Source organism: Dermacentor silvarum, chromosome 4 (genome assembly GCF_013339745.2).
Source record: "Dermacentor silvarum isolate Dsil-2018 chromosome 4, BIME_Dsil_1.4, whole genome shotgun sequence".
Taxonomy (NCBI): domain Eukaryota; kingdom Metazoa; phylum Arthropoda; class Arachnida; order Ixodida; family Ixodidae; genus Dermacentor; species Dermacentor silvarum.
Window position 1 is genome coordinate 217,353,365 of NC_051157.2, and position 24,227 is coordinate 217,377,591.

The 24,227-nt window shown below is 46.9% G+C and overlaps 1 protein-coding gene across 1 annotated transcript in view; it reads left to right on the forward strand.

The window, feature by feature from the left end:
- Positions 1–783: 783 nt before the first annotated feature.
- Positions 784–24,227, forward strand: part of LOC119449241 (transient receptor potential cation channel subfamily M member-like 2) — a 43,458-nt gene continuing 20,014 nt past the window's right edge. Inside the window, exons 1-5 of the mRNA XM_037712418.2 lie at positions 784–919; positions 6,321–6,413; positions 11,746–11,925; positions 14,799–15,017; positions 23,878–24,055. Coding sequence (XP_037568346.1) covers positions 848–919; positions 6,321–6,413; positions 11,746–11,925; positions 14,799–15,017; positions 23,878–24,055 — 742 coding nt within the window. The 5' untranslated portion in view covers positions 784–847. The remainder of the gene's footprint in view (positions 920–6,320; positions 6,414–11,745; positions 11,926–14,798; positions 15,018–23,877; positions 24,056–24,227) is intronic.

The following is a 24,227-nucleotide window of genomic DNA, read 5'->3' on the forward strand; positions in this document are numbered from 1 at the left end:
GATTACATTTAAATGAAATGGCCGATTCATTAGCGAGAGCATCCCTGAATGGACCGATACTATCGGTCCTTCCAGTGGTGGCACAAATAACAGCGATCAGATATCGGAAATATGCAATTCGTAGAGATATCATGGAAACAATAACATCATGGACTGAATTATCAGCACCTAAAATTTCCGTGGAAAATTCATTGGTGTCCATCAAGACAATCGGAAGTCATCCTTACAAAATTACGTTGCCGTGTCCCACCATTAAATTTATATTTACACAGGGCTGGTCTGGCGATATCGCCGCTGTGCCAATTCTGCCTAGAAATAGAAACCGTAGAACACTATTTTTTAATCTGTCGTCAGTATAAATTACAAAGAAAAAGACTTCTTGAAATACCGCTTGCTAAATTAGGGTTAAATTTAACATCAGAATCAGTACTCACTTTCGGTGCCTCGGTATTAGGCTTTAGCCACAGGGACGTATTTGATGCCGTTTGTGGTTTCATTCAATCAACAAAACGAATAAAATTTTAAATTCCCACTTTTACAATTCTCTGAGAGATATTTCAGTTTTAATTTATGGCATTAGTATTATAAATTATGCAGTTCAGAACAATTAATCTGTCTGTTGTTCTGATTACTAAAATGCACATTAACTGTAGTTTCAGAATGCATATGTAAAAGTTCAGATGCTCAATTCTTGGCCAATCCCCCGAAGTGGGTACGAGCCATGTGCTGAGGACATCATCATCATCATCATCATCAGAAGCGGGGGCGCGTGGAGCAGCCACATCAGAAGTAGAAGCCGGAAGCCTCCTGAGCGTTCGAACGCTGCTCTCTCTGCTAGTCCCGAGGAATGATCATGGCGGCCAAGTCCGACTCCTCGTCCACGGCGCCGAACCCCAAGAGCTCCGTCGCCGAGCACACGGTGAGCGCGCAGAGCCACTGCCCTTAGCACGCTAACAGGACAGACTGAGCGAAGGCAGAACCACCACCGGGCACGCTCATCGCTCGGGGGAGGTATTCTCTGGCGATCAATTTTTAAGATAACGTTGTTTGGCGAGATTTCGCGGGACTATAGGGCCGGCCGCATTTCCTGTGTACGGGCGACAGCGTTCCTGGCACTGTAACAACTGCGCGCTTGACATTGTGCTATAGACACGCTGTCGTTTGCAGACACCTACGCCACCGGCGTTAGTCACGTGAAATCTCGCGAAACTTACCGCCCCCGCCCCCCCCCCCCAAAAACAAAAACAAAAAAAAAAAAAAAACATCGCCGAAAGTGATTGCCCGAGAATACCGCCCCTGGATTCAGGGAGCCAGGCTATGGAATGTAGGTAGCACTTAAAAGAGGAAGCTTTATCACGGGGCCAGCTCACATTTCCCCTATTGAAGTACACGTATATACAGGGTATACCATCTATCATGCATCGCTTTTTTTAAAAGATGGGGCGGTTCTGCGTGAAGATAATAACCATGCGCATATTGGTCACAATCGAGTAGAGTAGCGACCAGTAATTTTTTGTTCATGCCACTGAATTTAATAATTAGTTGCAATTACCTATTTTTAATTACTGCTCGGAACACCGTGCTGTCAAAGAAGTTGTAGCAAATTGAAAGAAGCTTCAAGCTGGCATGTTTTCAGCCAGATACCTTTTGCCTGTTTACTTTTTGGCTGTGGCTAAAGGTACGTCCGATGTCTTCGTCCAACCTTTTACAGCGAAGCTGTTTATGCGGACCCTGTGTCGTCGTTGTCGGAGTTCGCTAAAAAGGGGCCATGCGACCTAGTGGGAGAGGAGAGGAAAAGAAGAGTTGAAAAGGGGAAAAAATGGTTGAAGTGACCCCTTTCCCCTGTGAGAATGCTGTGAGAGGGTGCAGATGAAAATAACGGGGAGCGGGGTTCACGTAAGTCGAGCCATCCAATACTCGCGTTGGAGAGGGCAGAGCGTGAGGCGTGCCAACCAATGGCGGTGTAGGAAAAATGTAAGTCAACAGAAGAGTGGGGTTTGAGAGGCGTTCGCGTTAGCGTTGGTTGCATATACGGAGCTTTGGTCAAGGACTCTTGTCTGGGGTACGTCGTATAAAAAGCGTGAAGAACGCGCTAAGAACGCCGTCGCTCGTGGAGGCCGACGCGTACCATCCCCAGCAGGTAGCGCCGTTCACAGCTTCGCTGTTCGACGAGTCGTCACGGAGTGGAAGGGGCGGTGATTTCTTTACAGGTATGCTAGAAGTATCCGGCAGTGTGTTTAAGGAAATACGTCCGAAGTTTATCGTTGTTTTATCCCTGTTTCACGTTAGGATACGCCGGGCTTAAACACACTGAACAGCTAAATACCTCGCGTCAGCGCTTATCTTGTATGTTCTTGTGCATCGTGCCTGTTTCGGTGCAGCCCACGCATATTGGCGTGCTCATTACTGCCGTAACAACTGCCACATCTGCTTCCATGGCGTTGATGCACGCTTTCACAGCAAGAAAAACGCATTCTATTCGGTGCCCCTCGACGCGATACTACAAGTACGCGTGCTCATCGCAAATCTATCAATCCTGCAATTACGCTTTGCCTTTGATTTACTAAGTGATTGGTGGAAATCCAATCACTTAGTGCTAACATATGGGGCAGAAACTTGGAGGTTAACAAAGAAGCTCGAGAACAAGTTAGGGACCGCACAAAGAGCGATGGAACGAAAAATCTTAGGAGTAACGTTAAGAGACAGGAAGAGAGCGGTGTGGATCAGAGAACAAGCGGGGATAGCCGATATTCTAGTTGACATTAAGCGGAAGAAATGAAGCTGGGCAGGCTATGTAATGCGTAGGATGGATAACCGGTGGACCATTAGGGTTACAGAATGGATACCAAGAGAAGGGAAGCGCAGTCGAGGTCGGCAGAAGACTAGACGGGGTGGTGAAGTTAGGAAATATGAAGGCGCAAGTTGGAATACGCTAGCGCAAGACAGGGGTAATTGGATATCGCAGGGAGAGGCCTTCGTCCTGCAGTGGACTTAAATATAGGCTGATGATGATGGAAATCCCATCGTGTAGCAGCATTTCACAAATACGAAGATTCTTCCTCTTTCTTCTTTCTGGGGTTTTACGTGCCAAAACCAGTTCTGATTATGAGGCACGCCGTAGTGGAGGGCTCCGGGTTAATTTTGCCCACCTGGGGTTCTTTAACGTGCACTACAACGCAAGCACACGGGCGTTTTTGAATTTCGCCTCCATCGAAATGCGGCCGCCGGGACCGGGATTCGATCCCGCAACCTCGTGCTCAGCAGCGCAACGCCTTAGCTGACTGAGCCACCCCGGCGGGTAAATACGAAGATGTCAAAGTCGGAACTGCAGTCCACAAATCAACCGAATCGTTAACTATCGAAGACAGACAAGCACAGCTCTTCTCCCTACGGTTAGCTCCGCGGACCGCTATTCAAGTAGCGTTCAGTTTTCGTTCGCCAACAGGCGAGAGTGGCCCTCGTCGTACCGTTTGCTTTATCGCTCAAAGCAGTTCTTTCTAGACGCTCTTCCATAAGACTGCTTTAATCATAACGCGCCGCGGTGGCTCAGTCAGCTAAGCGTTGCGCTTCTGAGCACGAGGTCGCGGGATCGAATCCCAGCTGTGGCGGCCGCATTTCGATGGAGGCGAAATGCAAAAACGTCCGTGTGCTTGCGTTGTAGTGCACGTTAAAAACCCCAGGTGGTCAAAATTATTCCGGAGCCCTCCACTACGGCGTGCCTCATAATCAGAACTGGTTTTGTCATGTAAAACCCATAAGCATGCTTTAATCATACCTCAAGGCACACTACTAATAAAAACCTAGAAACTAGTAGTGCGAGTGACGGCGTCCTACATAAAACGTCGTGGTTCGATCTGCGTACGTTTAAAAGCATTTTCGGTCGTGTCCCTAGAATATACGCACTTCTACTTTGATGTAGTTTCGCCTACTTAAGATAGTGACTGCTGTATTCATAGGGTGCTGCGGAGAGAGGGATGGTGAGGAGGGAGCAAACGGAATTGAGTACACAACTAACTATAATGGCAATCTGTAACAACGCAGCTGAGGGCTTCGTTTTCTAACGAAACATGCTTATGTTGAAATCGTAAAAGATAACGTACGACAAGAATTGCTTTTTAGAAACGCCAATATTATGAACTGAGGGCAAACTTTCAGATTTCTTACGCATAAGTACAGATACTCTCGTAAGTCGGTCGCTTTGTTAGCGTTGCGGTAAAATCTGCGATTGCTACGCTGCGTACCTGGTTTGGATACCAAGTTACAGAATTTTTGTTTTGTTTTGTTTCTGTTTTTTTTTCTTGTGGCATTTTGCCGGACGTGGCGAAAACATTTTCGCACTTACATCTGACAAGGCAAGACGACACGAAACAGTGCGTCATCACTGCTGCTGGACCGCCACACGCATCGGGCCGTCATGCGTTTAAGTGAGATTCTTCCGCCGTTCTTACATGCGCTACAGAGCGCATGTAAAAACAGCGGAAAAACGTAGTAGAAACAGCAAAATGAACGTTCTCATACGAATGACCCGACGGTGTATTAGATCCGTTTGTCGAGCTGCCGTGACGACGCGTTGCTTGTTGTCATTTGCCATTCTCATATCTAAGATGGGGGAAGTGTTTCAGCCACAGCAGAGGTACTGGTGAAAAATGAAATGTAAAGAGCAAGGAAAAGAAGACAAAATACATTACGACGGCGGATGGAACCTTAGACCGCAGCGTGGCAGACAGCTGCGCTACCTCAACGCCAGCGCTGAATCTTGAGTGTCTTTTCTCGTTGTAATATTAACCATTGCCTCTATTGTTAAGAGTCCTGGCCGCATTATTTTTGTTGACTCCCATTCTTGTGAGCTTTGCATAAATTTCAGTGTAAACTCTTATAGCGTATTTAAAGCATAAGGATGCTACTAAAAGTCTGTTTCGTTAGATTAGCGAACCCTCCGCCGGCGACATATAGCACGGATTGCCGTCGAAATCCGCTACGGCACATACTCCTGCGTTTTGTTTATGCAGGTTCCTAGCTAGCACATATGATGACGGGAAAGTATGCGTGTATTATCAGCAGCTCCATTACGCATTTTAACCACTCTACTCGGAAGGTAGTGCAAAGCTTCAAGGGACGTGATTGCCAAAAAGCGTTCTCCTGGCGGATCCGCCATTGCGCCGTACCTTTAAGGCGACAAACTGGATTGTTTGCGTGTACGTGCAACGTAGCTTTAGGTAATTTTTTCCCGGCTGATTAAGAAAGCCTACGAGAAACGAGAAATATCGCGTGACTCGCGTCAAGTAAGTCACAGGCCTGCGCGGTACACGCAGCACAGTCACAGCGTAAGCTAAAGGAGCGGCTCCATATAGAATACCGTCGTAAACTGCTTGAAGGCGGCAACTGCAAGTACTGAGCATACGGGAAGTAGCGTTTTAATTTTTAATTCGCGAAGAAGCCGTAGTGCCTGATTTTGGGCAGCACGCGCGTGAGGGTCTTCGCGGCGAAGCTGTCCGGCCGCCTTTTCGCCAGCACTCACTAGAGGATCTTCGAGGCGAAGTTTGTTTGCGATAGTTTCGCGGGAGCGAAATGAACTGTCCACCGGGCGCCCATGGCGAGCTGCTGCTCATGCTGCTCTCTGCAGCGCGGTCTGCTGAGCCCGACGTGGCCTGGCTGCAGCCGCGCGCGTACTTCTGTGATACGCTTCATCAGCAGCGGTTCGTACATTGCTATAGGAGGCGCCACAACGTCTACCGAAGAGCAAACACAGGTATCGGGACCACGCGGCGCACATGCCACATCCCGTGACACGTGGTGCAATACGATGCAAATGTTACATGTCGTGACACCTGGTAGAATACAACGCAACTGCAATGCAAAGTGCGCACGTATCGAAATTGCGCGGCGTGCATCTCACATCACGTAACTCCTCGCGCGCTAGGACACCTGTATAGGGCATGTTTCCGCAGCAGCTAGTGACCGCTCGCGTGGCGCAGTGCGCTGAGCGCTACTTGAGGCGTCGTTATAAAGTGATCACATTAGGCTACTATGAAGAGAACAAGTTCGAGCAATGCAATTTTTTTAGCTCAAGCAATAGTATCAAGAACTTGTCTAGGGCAGAGACAACTTCTTGGCAGATACGTTTTGTTAGTATTTTTTCTAGTGTCTCGAGGTCCGCTAGCGTAAAGAATGTGTTGCAATTTTTTATGTTAGCACTCCTTTATAGGTGCTGGATGTTAGCAGCCGTAACCACCATGCTTAATTAGTGGGTGCAGTGACTTGGTGCAGCAACTTTCATGCCCTTGCGTGAGCCATTCTCATGCGTGTTTTGCTACTCGCAGCTGCAGTCGGCGACGGTCGACGAACCTGCGTCCCGGTACCTTTGCGGCAAAGGGACCATCCACTTCTGGAAGAACTTCATGTTCGAGGCAGAAGTAAGAGGATCGATCCGTTCAGAACAGACTGCGCATAGCTTGCCTTTTTTTATTACTTGTCTTAGGCCAGTTATAAACGTAACACCATCGTATTGGGGATGCGCAATCTTTTCATATGAAGAACAAGAAAAGTTGTACGGAAAAAAACCAAGCGCCAAACGCGTTTTGCTCGTGAAAAATGTTGCTTCGCGTACAAAGAGAAGCACCTGGTAGAGCGGTATTAGAATAATGCCCGCGAAGTATTGAACATATAATGTAGGATGGGTACAGACAGCCATGAATAACTATTAAATGGCCCCTCACCAGGCCACATAGAAAATTTCGGTTATACGTCGGAACTTGTTAAGTGCCCTCTAGAGATCGTTATACCTCAAGAATGTTTCAAATTGGTTATTTATTAGCCGAGACAAATATTTTCGTGCCGCGAACCCATGATTTCAGGTGGCGAACTTCACCGCCAACATATACAATCTCTCTATTTGCCCTGTCTAGCTTCCGCACGCGAAATTCCTTCCCTGTGTTCTCCCACATTTGGAGCTCGAGAATCGCGTGACATACGTCACGGGCCCCGCGTGCTTTTTTTTCTCCCTGGCTTTTTTTTTTTTTTTTTTGCTGCGCGGCGCACTTTCGCTGACGCTGTCACGCGCGAGCTGTTGCGTTTGTCTTTTTCCTCCCAGCGCACATTATTGCGCGCTGTGCACAAGAATACCTGAATAGCGGTATAAGTCAGCGCTACACGAACACTGAGGCAGGCACAAGCGAATCGCAAAGCATGATCGCGCTTGAACGCGTTAGAAAATGACAAAGTTTCGTTGTCTGCGCGCACGACTACACGACGTGGGAACAAGCAGACAAAACGGAAGTACATCTCTTTTGCAGCGGTGCGAAGTAAAACAAAAACACGCAGACATTTCGTTTCTATGTTTTATTATTTCTCTAAACTTTAATTCGTCTATTGAAGCAGCAGATTAAACAAATAACTAATGTTGCCCTGAATTAATTCTCGAAGTCACGTGTCATTATGAGCAAAGTCACAGCACAGACACTTGTGCGTAGGCGCACTTAACCCCTTTTGCGGAGCAGTTTGCGCTAGATGAACGAGATGGCGCTTTTGGCGGCGCGCCATACGTTGCCTCAGCGAATGCGCACGAATACGAAACCATTACTGCTTCTGCTCTGCTACTGTGCGATCAGTTGTCGGAAATGCAATCTGGGTGTTCGCTAATGCGCTTTGCCAATTTCATGCTGCCAAATGTGTAACGATAAGGGGAAGGTGTGTGCGGTAGTTCGCTGCAAAAATAGTGATTAACATATTAAGGAATAGAATCAACCTGTGTCGCCGCTGCCAAGGACTGTCCTGTGTTGCCGCCCTTCGCGATGCATGGTTTCCTCGAGGACCAAAAAAGATAATTCATCTGCCAGCCTCTAAAGAAAGAACTTCAACTCCGGAACGTCGGCACTTAAAGGGCCCCTAAACCACCCAGAGGTACGAAATTTAGTTGTGGTGTTGCAGTTGTGCACGAGTCTACAACGAACACGTAGTCACGAGAATTTTTCGAAATGGTGCCGTAATAGCAGAGTTACACGCGTTTCATGATCGAAAAACGGCCCTCGCTCGTTTCGCTCTTTCCTTCGCTACTCTCCTCATCGGCTGATCTCCCCTCCTCGCCGAGTGCTTCTCGAAAGGTCACGTGACATACGTCATCGCCAACGCGCTTCTCAAAACACTACCTACTTCCGTTTAAGGCACGTCCTCGCTAAAGCCCCTCCATACGCGTAAAAAGCGGCGGTGGCGCGTGAATGGAGGGGCAAGCGCCGTCCGTTTTAGCTTTGAAGGGAATCAGATAAGGCCTATAGCGACGATATCGGCGCCGTCGAGCGATCAGCGGCGGTGAGGCTCCCGCACAAATGAGTCCCGGTCTCATCCTCTCTTCGTACGGCAAGGAAATCTCTCCGTTCGCGAGCAAAAGCCGCTGTCGAACGGCGGCCCGCGAACAGCAAACGGCGTGCGACGAGTTACCGTGCCGGTACTGCCGGTACGTGGACTCAGCGCTTCTCGGCTACCCGCTGTTGCTGCGGTGCCAGCCCGTGTTATGCGAACCGCACCCCGTACCGCTATAGACCCTGTGTTGCGCGCACCCCTGGAAAGGCCAACACTGTCGCACTCTGTTCGCGCGGCTAATCAGACCGCTAAGCACGACTGTGTTGGAACGCGAGATTTGGCACTTGCGTTGCGGGCTGTAATTACCGATTCGCAAGCGCGCACAAGCGAGCAGCATGACGAGGAAGGGCAGGGAGCGCGCGTACCTGCTAGCAGACTAACGGGAAGTCGTAGGTTCTTGTTCAACCAATGGACATCGTTTCCGCAGTTGACTTCACCAGATTCCCCCTGCTGACATCGTGACGACCGCTGGGGATACCGGAAAGGCGAGGGGAGGAGGACGGCATTGTTTATTTATTTTATTTTATTTATTTTTTTTTTTTGTGGCGCTCCCGCGGCGCGTAGCGCTGCAGCGTTTGGCATCGTTGATCGTGACGGCATTCTGAACCCGATGCGTGTGTTTACTTGAAATGTTCAAAAAATACCCGAGCTGGTTTAGGGGCCCTTTAAGAGGGAGTACCGCTCGTTCCAAAAGGAAGTAGCGCCACTTACTGGCACAGTAAGCTTCTGGCACGTTATCTACACACATCCACGCCTACTCGTACGCAAACTTACGCCCATCCTATCGCCAACGTGTCGTTAATAAGTGAATGGGCGCACACTTGAATCAATGTGCCGAAGCATAAGTGACGGTGACTACACCGACAAGAGATTAATGTTTGAAGCTGAACGTTTCATGACGGTCCACAGAGTAGGAGAGGTTCTAGCGACAATACGTGTTTGCTACAAGCTACCGCAAAGTACAGAACATTTACATTTCAAGCTTTGTGCGCAGCAAGAGTAAATATATCGCAGCAGAGCACACCCGCTAGCGATTAGGCTAAAAATAAACGATCAGATAGTGGCCGCACTGAGGAACTGAGGAACTTTACTGAGTCAGAAACATGAGAAGCCACTGCTTCAAAATGTTTGCCATATAATGAACGAAGAGCACACTGATCCCGATGTAATTCATAAGCGGAAAGTTTGGACAGCTTGGAATACATTTCTAGCCCCGCTTTTAGTACAAGCACCGTATACGCTGCTCGCGCCGTTTGGACAAGGCGTAATCAGCTCTGAAAGCACTTACATGTCCTCGAAAGCTGTGGTCAAAGCTTCGTGTCGTGCACAAAGCCACCGTCTACAATATGCGTCGAAACGGGGGTTTGCTGCGCCGCACCGGCGTCACGTGCTTGCATTGTTAACGCGGAGGCAACCAAGGCAGCTGAGGCAAGCAATGGACGCGTCACCACGTGATCAAACATGGCAGCGCCCACGGGAGCGCTGCGAAAAGGGTGGGTGCGACTGTTTTCACAACAAATCCGTCTAAGGCCGGGGTCTCGCCTCCAATGACGTATCACCATTTTCTTTTTTTCCCTCTCTGTTTAGCGGCGCGGTCGGCGTGCGGCGCCTCAGTTCGCATCAGCTCATTCCACGTGAGCGAGAAGTTAGCGCCCGTATCATATTCGCGGCATGCGTTTTGTTTCGCTTGTGAAAGCGCGGAATGCAACGATGTGCGGACACCAAGAGACCTGAACAGCCGTCTAAATGTAAGGATGTATCGACTGCTTCTTAATGTTTCGCTCTGCGCGTAGATTTATCATTGAAAAACGCAGTAGTAATTTTAATCAGGGACTCAACCCGGCAGAACGACTTGTTTTCAGTTACGGTTAGTGCGCTATGCATTTCTCCGCAAAGTTTGGAAATTAATATCTCGAATCTGGTGTCATCCCGAGAATTCGTTCCAAGTGAATCCGCCTTGTGAACTCCACCGCTACAATTTGTAAATTGCAATATGGACCATCAGGTAATTAGTTAAAAACTTAATTAGTGCTTTTTTGTTAATTATTCGATATGCATTTCAATTTCTTGTGCAAGTAAAGTCCGTCTCTTCGAGTAGACCAGTTCATGAACTAGAATTGTGCTGTCTGCCACAGGCAACCTTTAAGAATTTTTGAAAGTGTTCGCTCAAACACCCTGTATATTCGAATTCGTTGGATCTGTTGCGATTTTGTATCATTGTTTTGCGTAAGCAATAACAGGTAGTAGATGTTGCGTGTCTGGGAGACTTCAGTGCGTGTTTCTGTTCAACTTAATTGTCGTGGCATTGTCTCTTTTACTACGTTGAAATTCTTCGGATGTGCAGTGTTGCTGCTTTGTTTTGTACTTATGTATAATTAAGAAAACTGAAGACTAGGCTACTAATATTCTAAAATTATGGGGTTTTACGTGCCATAACCACCATCTGATTATGAGGTGCGCTGTAGTGGGGAACTCCGGATTAATTTGGACCACCTGGGATTCTTTAACGTGCACCTAAATCTCAGTACACGGGTGTTTTCTGCATTTCGCCCCCATCGACCTGTGATGCAGCGGCTAGGGCGTTCTTTCTTTTTCTGTTCTACCTTGTTTTGTTTGTGCTCCTGGTAGTCACTTATGTCGCATGAACTGAAAAAAAAAGTATTTGAATTGAAAGAATTGAACTAAAGTTCAAGTCCATTTCCTTTTTTTTTTTTTTGGAATGTCGCTCACTTTGCTTTAGGCACGAAGTATAGAGCAATCAATCAGTCTTTCATTTTCTCTGAAATAGTACCTTTCACTTTCCTTCTCGAACATTGGTGTATATCTACGCATACCAGTAGCATTAGGTTGTTTATTGCTGTTTCTCTGTATCTTTATTACTTGGCAGCCTGTGATTGCGGACGCAAATGCGTTTTCCCTCAGCCGTATCAGATTGCGTTCTGTCAAAAAAAATATTGTGTCTCAGAAGGGACCTTTTTTTCTAGTGTGAAAAGAACAAAAAGGGGAACCGAGGTCATCGACTTTTTGTTTCGACAATATGAAACAAATAATGAAGCGAGAAAAAGGAAAGGGGATGTTAACTGCATTTTTTTTTACATTGAAATGCACGAAGAAGCTGAAATGCGAGAATGAAGCTGAAAGTGAATGAAAAGACCACTTGCCGCATTTGTGAGCCGAGCCCTGAACTTCCGCATTGCGCGTGCTTCCCTAACTTCATTGTTCCCCTGCTTCATACGGTTGTTTCTTAAGTACAAATTGTTTGTCTGCTTTGTACGGTTGCTTCTTATGCACATATAAGCTCATGTTAAGTAAACTATCAAACTTTCGTACGAACTTAGTAGAATGCGGATCAAACCTAAGGAGGGACCGCATTCGTCGTTCTCCCCACAGGGCCGCCCTTACATCCGGGTGACGCACGACATCAGCATCGAAGAGGTGCTGACCATCTTCACCCGCGAGTGGAAGTTCACGCTTCCCCGCATCGTGCTCGTGGTCATCTCGAGCCTGGCCACTTGGCAGGAGTGGAGCGCCCCGAGGCAGCTAGAGAACCTCAAGGAGGGACTCATCAAGGTATACACGTGTATTCACTCGTGCAGGGCGTGCTTCGGTTGTTATATACGGCAACTCCAGTTTTGTCAAAACGAGTTTCCCGAGTACGCTAGCTCTGTTGAAATAGCCATTATCGTCGCGTTATTCTTGTGTTGCAATAACGCAAAGCCTCTAGCGCGTGTTGGCACCACTGAGGCACCGTCACTTAAGGTCTGGCGTCTGTGAAACAAGCTTATTGGCGGAGCTTATTCGGGCCTTAAAGCAGGCTGTGGTGGCTTAGGAACGGAGTGCGATATATGAAAACATAAGCAATTTCCTACGATCCCCTATATGGGACCATGCATGAGCCACGTCATCCTTTGACGTCGATTGCAAATTTGATCACACAAAGGGTGGTGGGACATCGATATCCTAAAAAAACGCCGTATAAGTCGCACGCTGGTAAATCGCGGCGTGAACAACATATCATCATGATCAGCCTATATTTATGTCCACTGCAGTACGAAGGCGATCTCCAATTACCCCTGTCTTGCGCTAGCTGATCCCAACTTGCGCCTGCAAATTTCCTAACTTCACCCCACCTAGTTTTCTGCCGTCCTCGACGGTGCTTCCCTTCTCTTGGTATCCATTGTGTATCTCTAATGCTCCACCGGTTATCCATCCTACTCATTAGATTGCCTGCCCAGCTCCATTTTTCCCTCTTTATGTCAACTAGCATATTGGCTATCCCCGTTTGCTCTCTGATCCACGCCGCTCTCTTCCTGTGTCTTAACGTTAGGCCTAACATTTTTCGTTCCATAGCGGAGCGCGGTCCTTAACTTGTTCTCGAGATTCTTTGTTAACCTCCATGATTCTGACCCATATGTTAGCACCGGTAGAATGCAATGATTGTACACTTTTTTTTTTCAACGACAGTCGTAAGCTCCCAGTCTGGATTTGGTAAGGCATGCTGTATGCACTCCAACCCAATTTTATTATTCTGCAAATGTCCTTCTCATTATCAGGGTCCCCTGTGAGTAATTTACCTCGATAAACGTACTCCTTTACAGACTCTAGAGTCTGACTTGCGATCATGAGTTCTTGTTCCCTTGCCAGGCTATTGAACATTATATTTGTCTTCTGCGTACTAATCTTCAACCCCACTCCTACACTTTCTTGGTTAAGGTCCTCAATCATTTGTTGTAATTGGTACACATTGTTGCTGAATAGGACAACGTCATCTACAAACCGAAGGTTGCTGAGATATGCGCCGTTGATCCTCACGCCTAAGCCTTCCCAGTCTAAGAGCTTGAATACTTCTAAGCATGCAGTGAATAGCATTACCCGCCGTCGTAGCTCAGTCAACTAAGATCGCCGGATCGAATCCCGGCCTCGGCGGCCGCATTTCGATGGCGGCGAAATGCAAAAAACGCCCGTGTGCTTGCGTTGTAGTGCACGTTAAAGAACCCTAGGTAATCGAAATTATTCCGGAGCCCTCCACTACAGCGTGCCTCATAATCAGAACTGATTTTGGCACGTAAAACCCCAGAAAAAAAGAAAAGGAATAGCATTGCAGAGATTGTGTCACCTTGCCAGGCCCCTTTCTTGATAAGTAACTTTCTACTTTTCTTGTGGAGAACCAAGGTAACTCCTTGTAGATATTTGCCAAGATATTCACGTGTGCCTCCTGTACTCCTTGATTACGCAATGCCTTTATGACTGCTGGTATCTCTACTGAATCAAATACCTTTTCATAATCTATGAAAGCCATATAGAGAGGCTGATTGTACTCGGTTGATTGTACGGCATTGATTCTAGGAATGCTAGAGGAGAGATGTTGGTAGAATTCGCGGAAAGGAATAGGCTCCGAATAATGAATACCTTCTTCAGGAAGCGCAGCAACTGGAAGTGGACCTGGAAAAGCCCTAATGAAGAAACATGGAATTAAATAGATTTCATACTCTCTGCCGATCACAGCATATTGCAGGATGTGGAAGTAAGTGTTAGGTAAGTGCAGTGACCATAGGTTAGTGAAGTCTAGGATTTCTCTCAATTTGAGAGAGAGAAAAAAAGATGCAGGAATGTACCATGTCTGAGGAAATAATGTCATTGTTACGAGACGGCAGGGGAGTACTTGACTAATCGGTTGGTTCTAAGTGCCCATACGCATTTTTGTAGTATCCCCGATATCTTTCGATAGGATATTACTGGATATAGATGTGTGAGTTTAATACAGTTACTTTATCGGGTCTGCTAGGGCGTTTTTCATAGTTACCATGGTAAGCGGAGATCCCTAAGTGTAGCTCTGTAACTGAAGTTTCTGTGAATAAATTGTGAATAAATTGAGGTGATAACGACTGCCATAGAAGTTGTTGAAGTGAAAGGTGTCATTGTTAGATCAATTTTCTTGTTCTGTAATGACATTTGTCTACCGGGGCGTTTGCAGACGTTACGTCTGCAAACGAGAAAATTGTAAACGGCATGACGCGTAATGCATTGATTCTTTAAAAGGAATAAAATTTGATCTCCTGATATCAATTTGATGTAGGCAACGAAAAAAAGAATAATCGCCTGCGACTATTATGGCATTCTTTCACAACTTTACAATTGCCTTGGCAGAAAACTGGGACCATTCGCCAAGTTTTTCGTCCAGAAGTGCTCTTGGCCATTGGTTGGCCGCCTTTGCTAATGATACGTCCAGCTTAAAAATTGGTTGGAATTCGATCCTATGAAATAATTCTGCCTAAGAGTTTCTTGTGAATACGGGGCCTGGTGTGTTGATTATTGGCGTTAAATGACGACGCAGTCATCTCTATTGCATCTTGTTACATGTCTGAGAAGAAACGCAGCACGTGAACAGCTGGTAAAGGTTTAGCTTTATTTTCGCACTCAGCGCTGTTGCACTTTTGTGGCAGGCGGCCAACACGACCGCCATGTGGATCCTGACGAACGGCATCAACACGGGCATCGCCAAGGACATCGGCTCGTGGGTGAACGAGGAGCTGGTGCAGCGGCTCATCATGCGCTGCCACCGGCACCCGCACACCGACTTCGAGAAGCTGCCGCCCCTTTGCCTGCTGGGCATCGTGCGCCAGGACCTTCTCACCTGCGCCGACAAATTCGAGGCCAGCAAGGTGCGCTTGTGACGCCGTCACCGCTGCGTGCGACGAACGTCGGCGTCTCACGTCACCACTCATGTTCTCGCGTAGATAGTTTGCACTGACGCCATCGTAGCGGCAGTCTTGGGCACAAGCACGTTGACGAACCGCGTAAACAACAAACGTGAGAACATTAGAGGCGCAAGTTGCGCCGAGCGAGAAATCTACAACAGTGAGAATACGGTGAAAAATGGTCGCCGTCAAAAGCACGTGTCATATGGCGCACTGACCAACGGTACTAGACTAGGTTCAGTTGAACTCTCCGCAGGCACCGTATAGACCTTTTCATCGGGCGAGGAGGAAAGGGCGCGCGACGAGCCTTTCCTCCTCTCTGGCTTGTGCGAGCCGGCGCGGCGCGGCTTGAAATGTGTTGCCGGTCGCGCACCGCGGAACGATTTGGAGGTGTTTTAGCTAGTTCTGGGTGCAATTTACGGGATGTCAGTTCTTACGAGGTCGTCGAACAACCACTGTGTAGCCTTTAGGTGCAGCAGTAGCTGCAGTATTTGGAAATTTCTCTTGTATGTGCAAAAAATGCGACGCGCATAATGAGCCGCGGTGTGTGTATGTGTTGTAAACTACGTTGGGTGTATCGGTTTTCACTCCACGAAGAGTTGTAAAACATTTGCATCAGCCACCGGCATCGTTCTCACGCATTTTTCTCACGCACAATATACAAAGGGGATCGCATAAAGAGAATCCAACAGCTATTTGTAAGGACACCATTTCCGTAAGATGGGTGAATGCGTCGTAGATGACTGAACTTACGAGACTGAAAAAAAAAGAGTTTATATGTCCTCCATTTGCGGCAAAATAAAACAGAACACGGGATAACGACGCAATAAGACTTCGCATGGTCGTGCCGCATGGTTGAACCACTTGGAGCATGCGCTATATAGAACAAACAGATCTATAACAGAGCATTTAGTACTGCTTCGGACGCTCGCGCAGTCTGCAGCTGGTCGTTCGACCACTCGAAAAGTGTGATTCACACTGTACGGTATGCGGTTATTATTAACCAAGCTATTTTATTTGTGGGCGGAAACCTTGCCCAGCAAACAAGGCAGTCGTCCAATGTATCTACAGATAACAACTTGAACGCTTGTCAAAGTAAACAGCACGACTTATTCTCCAGCAGAACGGTATTCGCGCTGTAAGGATCGTCAAATGGTTCGTAACTTCTAGTTGCAGCTAAACAAGAGCTTAGAATTACAGTGCTGAGAATGCTGCAGTAACGTAACATTCGTGAAACGAATTTTCAGAAATACCTAACTCATATCCGAGGCTAATTGTAAGCCGCTCAAACAAACGCGCACACCTCGCGCTGGCTGCTCCGTTCGCCCTAACGCCAGCAGAAACTGCAGCCGCTTAATTACTTCAGACTTAAATTCCTTCACTACGCCTCACAGGACCATTCCCCACGTAGAAGACGCCATTTCATGCTAAATAGACCGCGCGAGTGCGAAAAAATCCACCAGAAACTGTCGCCGATCGTATACCATATCATACAACACGGGCGTTCGCCCAAGCCAGCATGCCAACTGCCCATAGATGGCGGCGCCCATGAAAAAACGGTCTATATCGCGGGCGCCCCCGTGCCTTGGCTTAACGCCAGATGGCGGGAGCGACAGCAGCGCCATCTGGCGTGGAAGAAAAGTAGGGAAACGACAAACAACGGAAGCGTAAAAAAAAAGTTCGCAGTAGGGGTTCAGAAACTTTAATGATAGAAATAATCTTTTTTCCTTTTTTTTGGTGACAGGTTACGCAATATAATAACAAGAGGTTGGTGGCGCAACCCACCGCCCTGTTCCAAAAGGGACCATCATAGCATCCATCCATCCATCCATCCATCCACAAAATGCGAGAATAGGTGGCGGGTCTACGCAGTCACAGAAGTTTGAAAACTGAACCTAGTCCATAGTAACGTTGGCACTGACATCATCGTGTACGCCATGTTTGGTTACTATAGCACAGTGAGAAGTTGTACGTGACGTCACGTGAAAATCTATAGGCACCTTGCACCGGCTAAATTGCGCTTGGCCGCTTTCACTTATCACCCCCTGTGTGGCCGACTCTGGCAGGGACGCAAAGAAAAGATGACATTCTCGACGACAGTGACCCTTGCTATATCGCTCGTTCGAGTGTTACACGCCTAACTTTGTCAAGCTCAAGTTCAGCGGTGTTTGCGCTTTTCAGCTCGGCCGCAATCAGGCCCAAGTCATGCGGAGCAACTGCGCTTCGATATTTTCCAGGTTTCCGACAGCGGTGATAAACGATCATACGTGTCACGGCGAATTTGCATCGTGCGCGACCTTCTCATTTTCCTTCTCCCTCTAGATGTAGTGTTTTTCCTTCTTCCTTTTTTATTTTGTACTGCGACAACAGTTAAGTGCACGAAACTGAGTTTGCCTTGTCCGTCCCGCCCGTTCCGTCATCGTCCCGTGCGGCCCGTCAGGCCTGTCCGTCATTCATCCGTTCTATTGATTGTTACGCGAACGAAGGATTAAGTAAGTACTGGAGACTATTTACAAGTATATTTACAAAAGATAGCTGCAGCGCTGGCCTGATCAGCCGATAGCTCGAGAGCCCAGAGCAGTTCGTCTTCTTCGTCTAGGCGCCCACGCGCATCGTCCAGAAGAAACACGCAATATGCATGTAGCAATATTTTAACGCGATATCGTTTAGGGCCCCGTTACAGCAGCCCCGTGTCGCAGAAAATCTGGCGTCGGCAACCAACGTGTGATCGCGGGTGGCGGAGAAAATCATCCAACCACATCCACCGCACAGGCCCTCCACGTGGTGCAAGGTTTTGGTGAACAAAAATTGAATTTCTCACAGTGACATCCGTCAGAAAAATAGTAAAGTACGACTTCACCATTTGACGTCGGATTCGCCGTCGGATTGTTTACCAATCGGCGTCGGATTGTAATTTGAATGTACGAGAAAAGCCTAATTCTGCTACGAGGAAACTCAAACATTTCTACCAGACCTGCGCGTGCCGGGGCAATAGCAAACAATTATTCAAATAATTAAAGAAAGGTGCTAGGGCCTTCACATTTTAATATAATGCCACTTATATTGCCCCTGGAAAAACGTCTTTCCAGCAATGCATTTCAGTTTAAAAGTGAAGCCGACTTTAAGGGGATCGCTGTAAGCTTGGCCTTTGTAAGCTGGCTTTCCCACGTTCAGTGTTGAAGTGAATGAAGTCTACTTGCCGTATGCGAACGATGCGATGCGAATGGGTCCCGATAACGCTGTCGCGTTCTACTCTTAAAGGCGAAGCTTGAGCATCCTCCAACTTTTTATATGACCGCAGCCATACCCTGTAAGAAACTGCCCTATAGACGCTGTGTTGCTCTCTAGTTCCGATTAGAGAGTGAATGGAAATATTTGTGGAGGAAGCAGGCAACCAAAACAAACAAAAATAGCATGCTGTTCCACTGGTACAGAATGCTGCTATCGCAGTAAACGAGGTCACAGCCGAAGAAGCCGCTGAACTCTGCTGTCTGTTTTTCTGCATTTCTGGCACTGCTGTCGTCTGTGGAAAGCTTTAGCGCAAGGCGGCTGTGCCGTGGCTATCTTAACCTTAATCCGTACAATATTGCCAACACTATACCTCCGCTGATTAGATTATTGAATTGCAGGTCTGGTTGTTTATGATTTGATTGATATGATGCGATTTTAATTGTTTTTGATTGTTTGTGCCTGATTGATATGTGAAGCGGATCACATTAAAAAGTTTGAGGACTTGTGCGCAAGTTCGCTATCAATTGCGCCAACACAAAGGGAGATTACGCATCTCGATCAATATTTAAGCCATTATCAACACATGGCAAGTGATTTTGTTTTTCCTAGTCATCGATATGACGGTTTTGACATCTGTCTCTATTTCTGCGCATGCCTGCCACACTATATAAATACATCGCCTTCGATCCGTCAATTAAGTTGTTGGAAACAGCGCTGTGTGTGTAGTTCTTCGTTTGTCCCGTCTCTCGCGCTGTTCTTATTTTAAACTGATTGTTTTGCTGTATAAGTAACACATGTCGAGTACTTGTATGCATTGCTTTAAAACAATAATCGAGCGTAGATGTAAGCAGGAAATGGCTACCAAATGGCGTCTTTTGCTGCCTAGGTGCCTGCCGCCTTAAACCGCTTCTTGCAACAGTGCAGTGCACTCGGCGTCTTTCGCTACTTTTTCTTGATGCCCTGCCGTGGTTGCTCAGTGGCTGTGGTGTTGGGCTGCTGTGCACGAGGTCGCGGGATCGAATCCCGGCCACGGCGGCCACATTTCGATGGGGGCGAAATGCGAAAACACCCGTGTACTTAGATTAAGGTGCACGTTAAAGAACTCCAGTTGGTCCAAATTTCCGGAGTCCCCCATTACGGCGTGCCTCATAATCAGATCATGGTTTTGGCACGTAAAACCCCATAATTAAAAAAAAAGATACGTCGAAGTGGTCGGCTGCAAATGTGCGGCCAACTCACGCACAGCTGGCGTTGAAAAGGAGCACAGGCAGCGCTGTGCCAAAAGATGACCATCAAGTGTATGGTGCCCTGTATCTGCCGTTTGAACGTCGCTTTAGGAAATGACAAATAAAACCAACGTACTAGAAGTTATAGCTTGAGTGATATTGTGAACAAACAATAGGAAGAAATCTGAAGCGACATTATTTGTAACTTGTTTTATGCGGTCCTGTACAAAGGGTTGGGGGCCAGAGACCGCATTTTCTCAAGTTTTGACTGGTTGCCCGGACCTCGTGTTGTTGTTGCAACGATCCCCGGGTGGTCTCGTTTGAGTTCCCGGATAACGGCTATGGCTTTTGGCTCAAGGTCACTTGAAGGTCGCCGACAACGGGAGCTAAAAGCATTTCATGCTTAAAAAGCTACGAAATGAATGAATTCCTTCCCGTTCATCATTAGAAAACGCCTCCACATGAAAAAAAAGCCGACAGATCCCACGCCCTGTGGGAATCGATGTTATGCGAAGCAGTGTTACTACCAAGTTAACGAAACGATCATGAGAGCACCAAGACTTAGACGGCTGTTTCATGACATGACACGCATATCATGACATTCATGTCATGAGTCCTGAATAGTCCCTTTAGCTACGCCTAAGAGACCTTAAGGCGAAAGTCTTAGTCATGCTCATGACTATGATTTCGACCATCAATCTTGTGCCTTTTTCTTCACTTAGTACCACATCCGAACCCATTACATTGTTTTTTGAGGGTTAATCTTTTTCGGTGAGTCATTGCCAATTTTGTTGAGTCATGCTCATGACTATGATTTCTGCCATCATCCTTTAGTGTTTCATTAACTTAGTTCCCACGTCAGAACTAATTTCAGTAGTTTTCGAGTGTTAATGTTTTCTTGCTGAGTCACGCTATTGACTGACCTCTACCATCATCCTTTAGTGTTTCCTTCACTTAGTAAACACGTCAGAACTCATTTCGGTAGTTTCTGAGTGTTAAACTTTATTGCTGAGTCATTGGCATTTTTGCTGAGCCGTGCTCATGACTATCACTTCTACCATCATCCTTCAGTGTTTCATTCAAGTAGTTCCCACGTTCGAACCCATTTCAGTGGTTGTCGAGTTAAATGTTTTTTTGCTGAGTAATTGCCATTTTTGCTGAGTCATGTTCATGACTGACTTCTACCACCATCCTTTAGCGTTTCCCTCACTTAGTGCCCACGTGCGAATCCATTTCAGTGTTAATCTTTTTTTGCTGAGTCATTATCATTTTTGCTGTGTCATGCTCATGACTATGACTTCTGCCATCATCCTTTAGTCTGTCATTCCCTTAGCACCCTCGTCCCAACCCATTTCAGTGGTTTTTGAGTGTTAATACTTTCTTTCTCTGGGTCATTGTCATTTTAGGCGTCTGTTTCATGACCTGCATGACACACATAATATGATATTCATGTCATAACCTATCATTTATGTTCGTCATACAGTCTTGTCACACTATGCCAATTTTGGTAAATACAAGTTAACGATACGTTCGTGGGAGCACCAAGACGCAGACAGACAGACAGACAGACAGACAGACAGACAGACAGACAGACAGACGGACGGACGGACGGACGGACGGACGGACGGACGGACGGACGGACGGACGGACGGACGGACAGGTAAGTTCATACGTGTCTCATCCACTACGCACAGACAGACAGACAGACAGACAGGTATATACTATCAAAGTGACAAATGTTCGCCAAGAAATGCTTCGCATTTAATAGTGTTGTACAGAAAGAACCAGGTGCATAAACGGGGAACGATCATTGACTATTTTGTGAGGACACATTTATTTACTCATATACAAAATTAAAACAAGTACCATTATTCGATCAAAACAAAATAATAAAAGGAACCCATTTACAGACAAAACCAAGTTATACAATACGGATTGGCAAGCATACACGCATCAAAACAATTCTCACGGTTTGTACAAGTATACCTGCTGTGTCGTTTGCACGCCATGCAGCGCTCACTAACAACCTGCAATGTTGGCTGACTGCTCGGCGTGTCTCAGTCTTTTTATCTATTCGATGTATTTTATGTTAAATGTAAATATGTTTCGATTGGACGCACTGTGCGTTCGGTATCGCGAAGTAGGGCCGTGAAAATCTGATTCTCAGCATATGCTGCTGCAGAGGTCACTTCGGCAGGTTCATGCGGCACGGACATATGATTTCAGTCACAATATAAGTAATCATGCTGCATGACGCCATAGCGAAGGTGGGCCCGTATTCGCGCAATAATTCTTACTCTATATCAGTACTGGTCTATAGTGACAGGAAATACATTAACGGAGGTGGCCGACCAGTGAGGAATGGCTTTTAAGAGGAATCCGACCCCTGATTCTGGCCGAAACAATGTTAATACAAGTGCGTGCCACACAGGGCAGTCCCTCCGCTTTATCATCGGCCTTGCATGTAAACCATGTAGTGAAAATAAGAACGTATTGAAACTTTACTGCAAAAAAATAAATAAATAAACGTCAATCAATGGCACGGGGAAAATATGTAGGTGTACGAGACGGCCTAAATATGGCATTATATAAAGAACGTAATAGTCTGTTCTGTGGGGTGGAGTTTACAGTAAGTGCGCTCAAGTGACGGTCAAGACGGTGCGTTGCATTGATGGTCGAGACAGTGCGTTTATCTGATGGTCATGCGATGGTCAAGACAGTACATTGTCAAAACAGCGCGGAGGTACACACGTCAAGGTCATGCAGCACACGCGTTAATAAGCCGAGATTGACAAGGGCTGCTATGAAGATATCTCAGATGGCAGACATATATGCTTATCTTGTGGTACTTGAAAAAGGACTGAAAGCGGGGTATTCTGATCCAATATATTCTAAATGCGAAGCTATTTTTTCGCCTAGTCGGAGCCAAGGTCGGATCAAGGTCACGTGCAGGGACGCTGGTCTAATTTTCTTGCCGAGAGATATGGGCCGATCCCGGAGATAGCGAAGCTCGAAAAGTCGTCGGACATAGCGCAAACCAATGCCGGATAGAGAGTGAATTCAGGAGGCCCCATTGGTCAGCATTGGACATAGCGCAAACAAACGCCCTGTGTAGTGCTCATTAAGGCGGCCCGCTGCGGCAGGTGATGTACATGAGCACCAACACCAACATGTCGTCATGGTCATGATGTCGTCGTCGTTGCGTCACGCCTCCGTTGTGATTCCACCTTCGTCATCACTTTGCAGTCACGGTATCTTCGACACGCCGTTGTCGTCATACGATTGGCACCGTCCTCACCCCTTCATACCGTATAAATGTCATCGTCATCATACCTTTGTAGTCATTTTAACACCATCAGCTCATCGGCATCGCTTCGGCATAGACATCACGTTCTCGTGACGCTGTCTTCGCCAAACCATCCTCGTCATGCCATCGCCGCCACTCCTTGCACACGTCTGGCTCGTCTATTCTTTTAAGAAATGCTTCACATGACAGATAATCAACGGTGATTTCTGCCTTGATGTTTTTTTTTATTCCGATTGTACGCAACGCCGACCGCAACAACCAGGCACAAGGAGTAGTAGGAATATGCGCGCTGTTTTCAAAATCCTGCTTTATCAGCAGCAGCTGCCCCAAGGGTTACCCAGCAGTTTCGGCATGCAAGTTCCGAAGGCATTTGTGCGGCAACTCCCATGAAGCGTTTCCATTGGCGATCAGGGATTTGTTCCTCCGATAGAGTCGGGATTTTCTTTTTCAGCAAAGATGTTTCCATCTCTACCTATAACGTTTCCACAGGGAGAGCGAATATTTCCATAGGCTTGCCTTATCATTTTCCATTCTCACAGAAGAGATATTGCGGTTTCATATATTTAATATTCTCTTAATGGAAATGATGCGAGAAACACATCGAATTTTCGGACTATACATATCCAACTATTCACAAGGAATGGCAGCAAATTGGTGCAAACAGCAATACGAAGAGGCCACTAGACCACATAATAAACATGGCACCGTAGTCGAGGGCGATTTTAAATTTGACAGCTTTGGCTTCCTTCCGGCACCATCAAAACGCAGCGGCATCACTTTTGGATTAGAGTTCGAGATTTTAAGATTTTAGGCTCAGTGATAGACCGCCATTGCAGCTCTGTCACCACGAGCCATAAAGAAATGAATGTATAACGTCGCGCGTAACAATACTCGTACATTGTCATTGTCAGCCAGGCTGCCATTTTTCATTGATTGCATCATCCACTACAATATACCATAGCTTGGCGTTCTTTGGCTGTCATTCGCCACTTGCGCCATAAAACCCTATATATGATCATCATCAGCCGTAGTCAGCTGCCTTCTTTTCGTCTTTCCGCAGGAGGGATCTATATACATCGAAAACTCGGGAAGCCGTCCCGAGGAGAATAGATTCGACCTGAATCCGGACCACACGCACTTCATCATAGTGAAGGACGACACGGTGAACAAGACCGGCTTGAACTACTTCATGCTGAAGCTCGAGCAGCAGTTGTCGATGACGCCAGACGAAGATTGTGGTCAGTATCGATACGAGATGTAAAAAATAAAATAAAAATGCATTCAATGATCGGTGGTGCTTGACGCGCCAAAGCTGTGAGAAAAACCAAGTGGCTATGAAAGAAACCGGGCCTCGAATAAGTTTCAACGCCTGCAGCTCTTTAGCGTGCGCCCAACGCTCGACACGCGAGC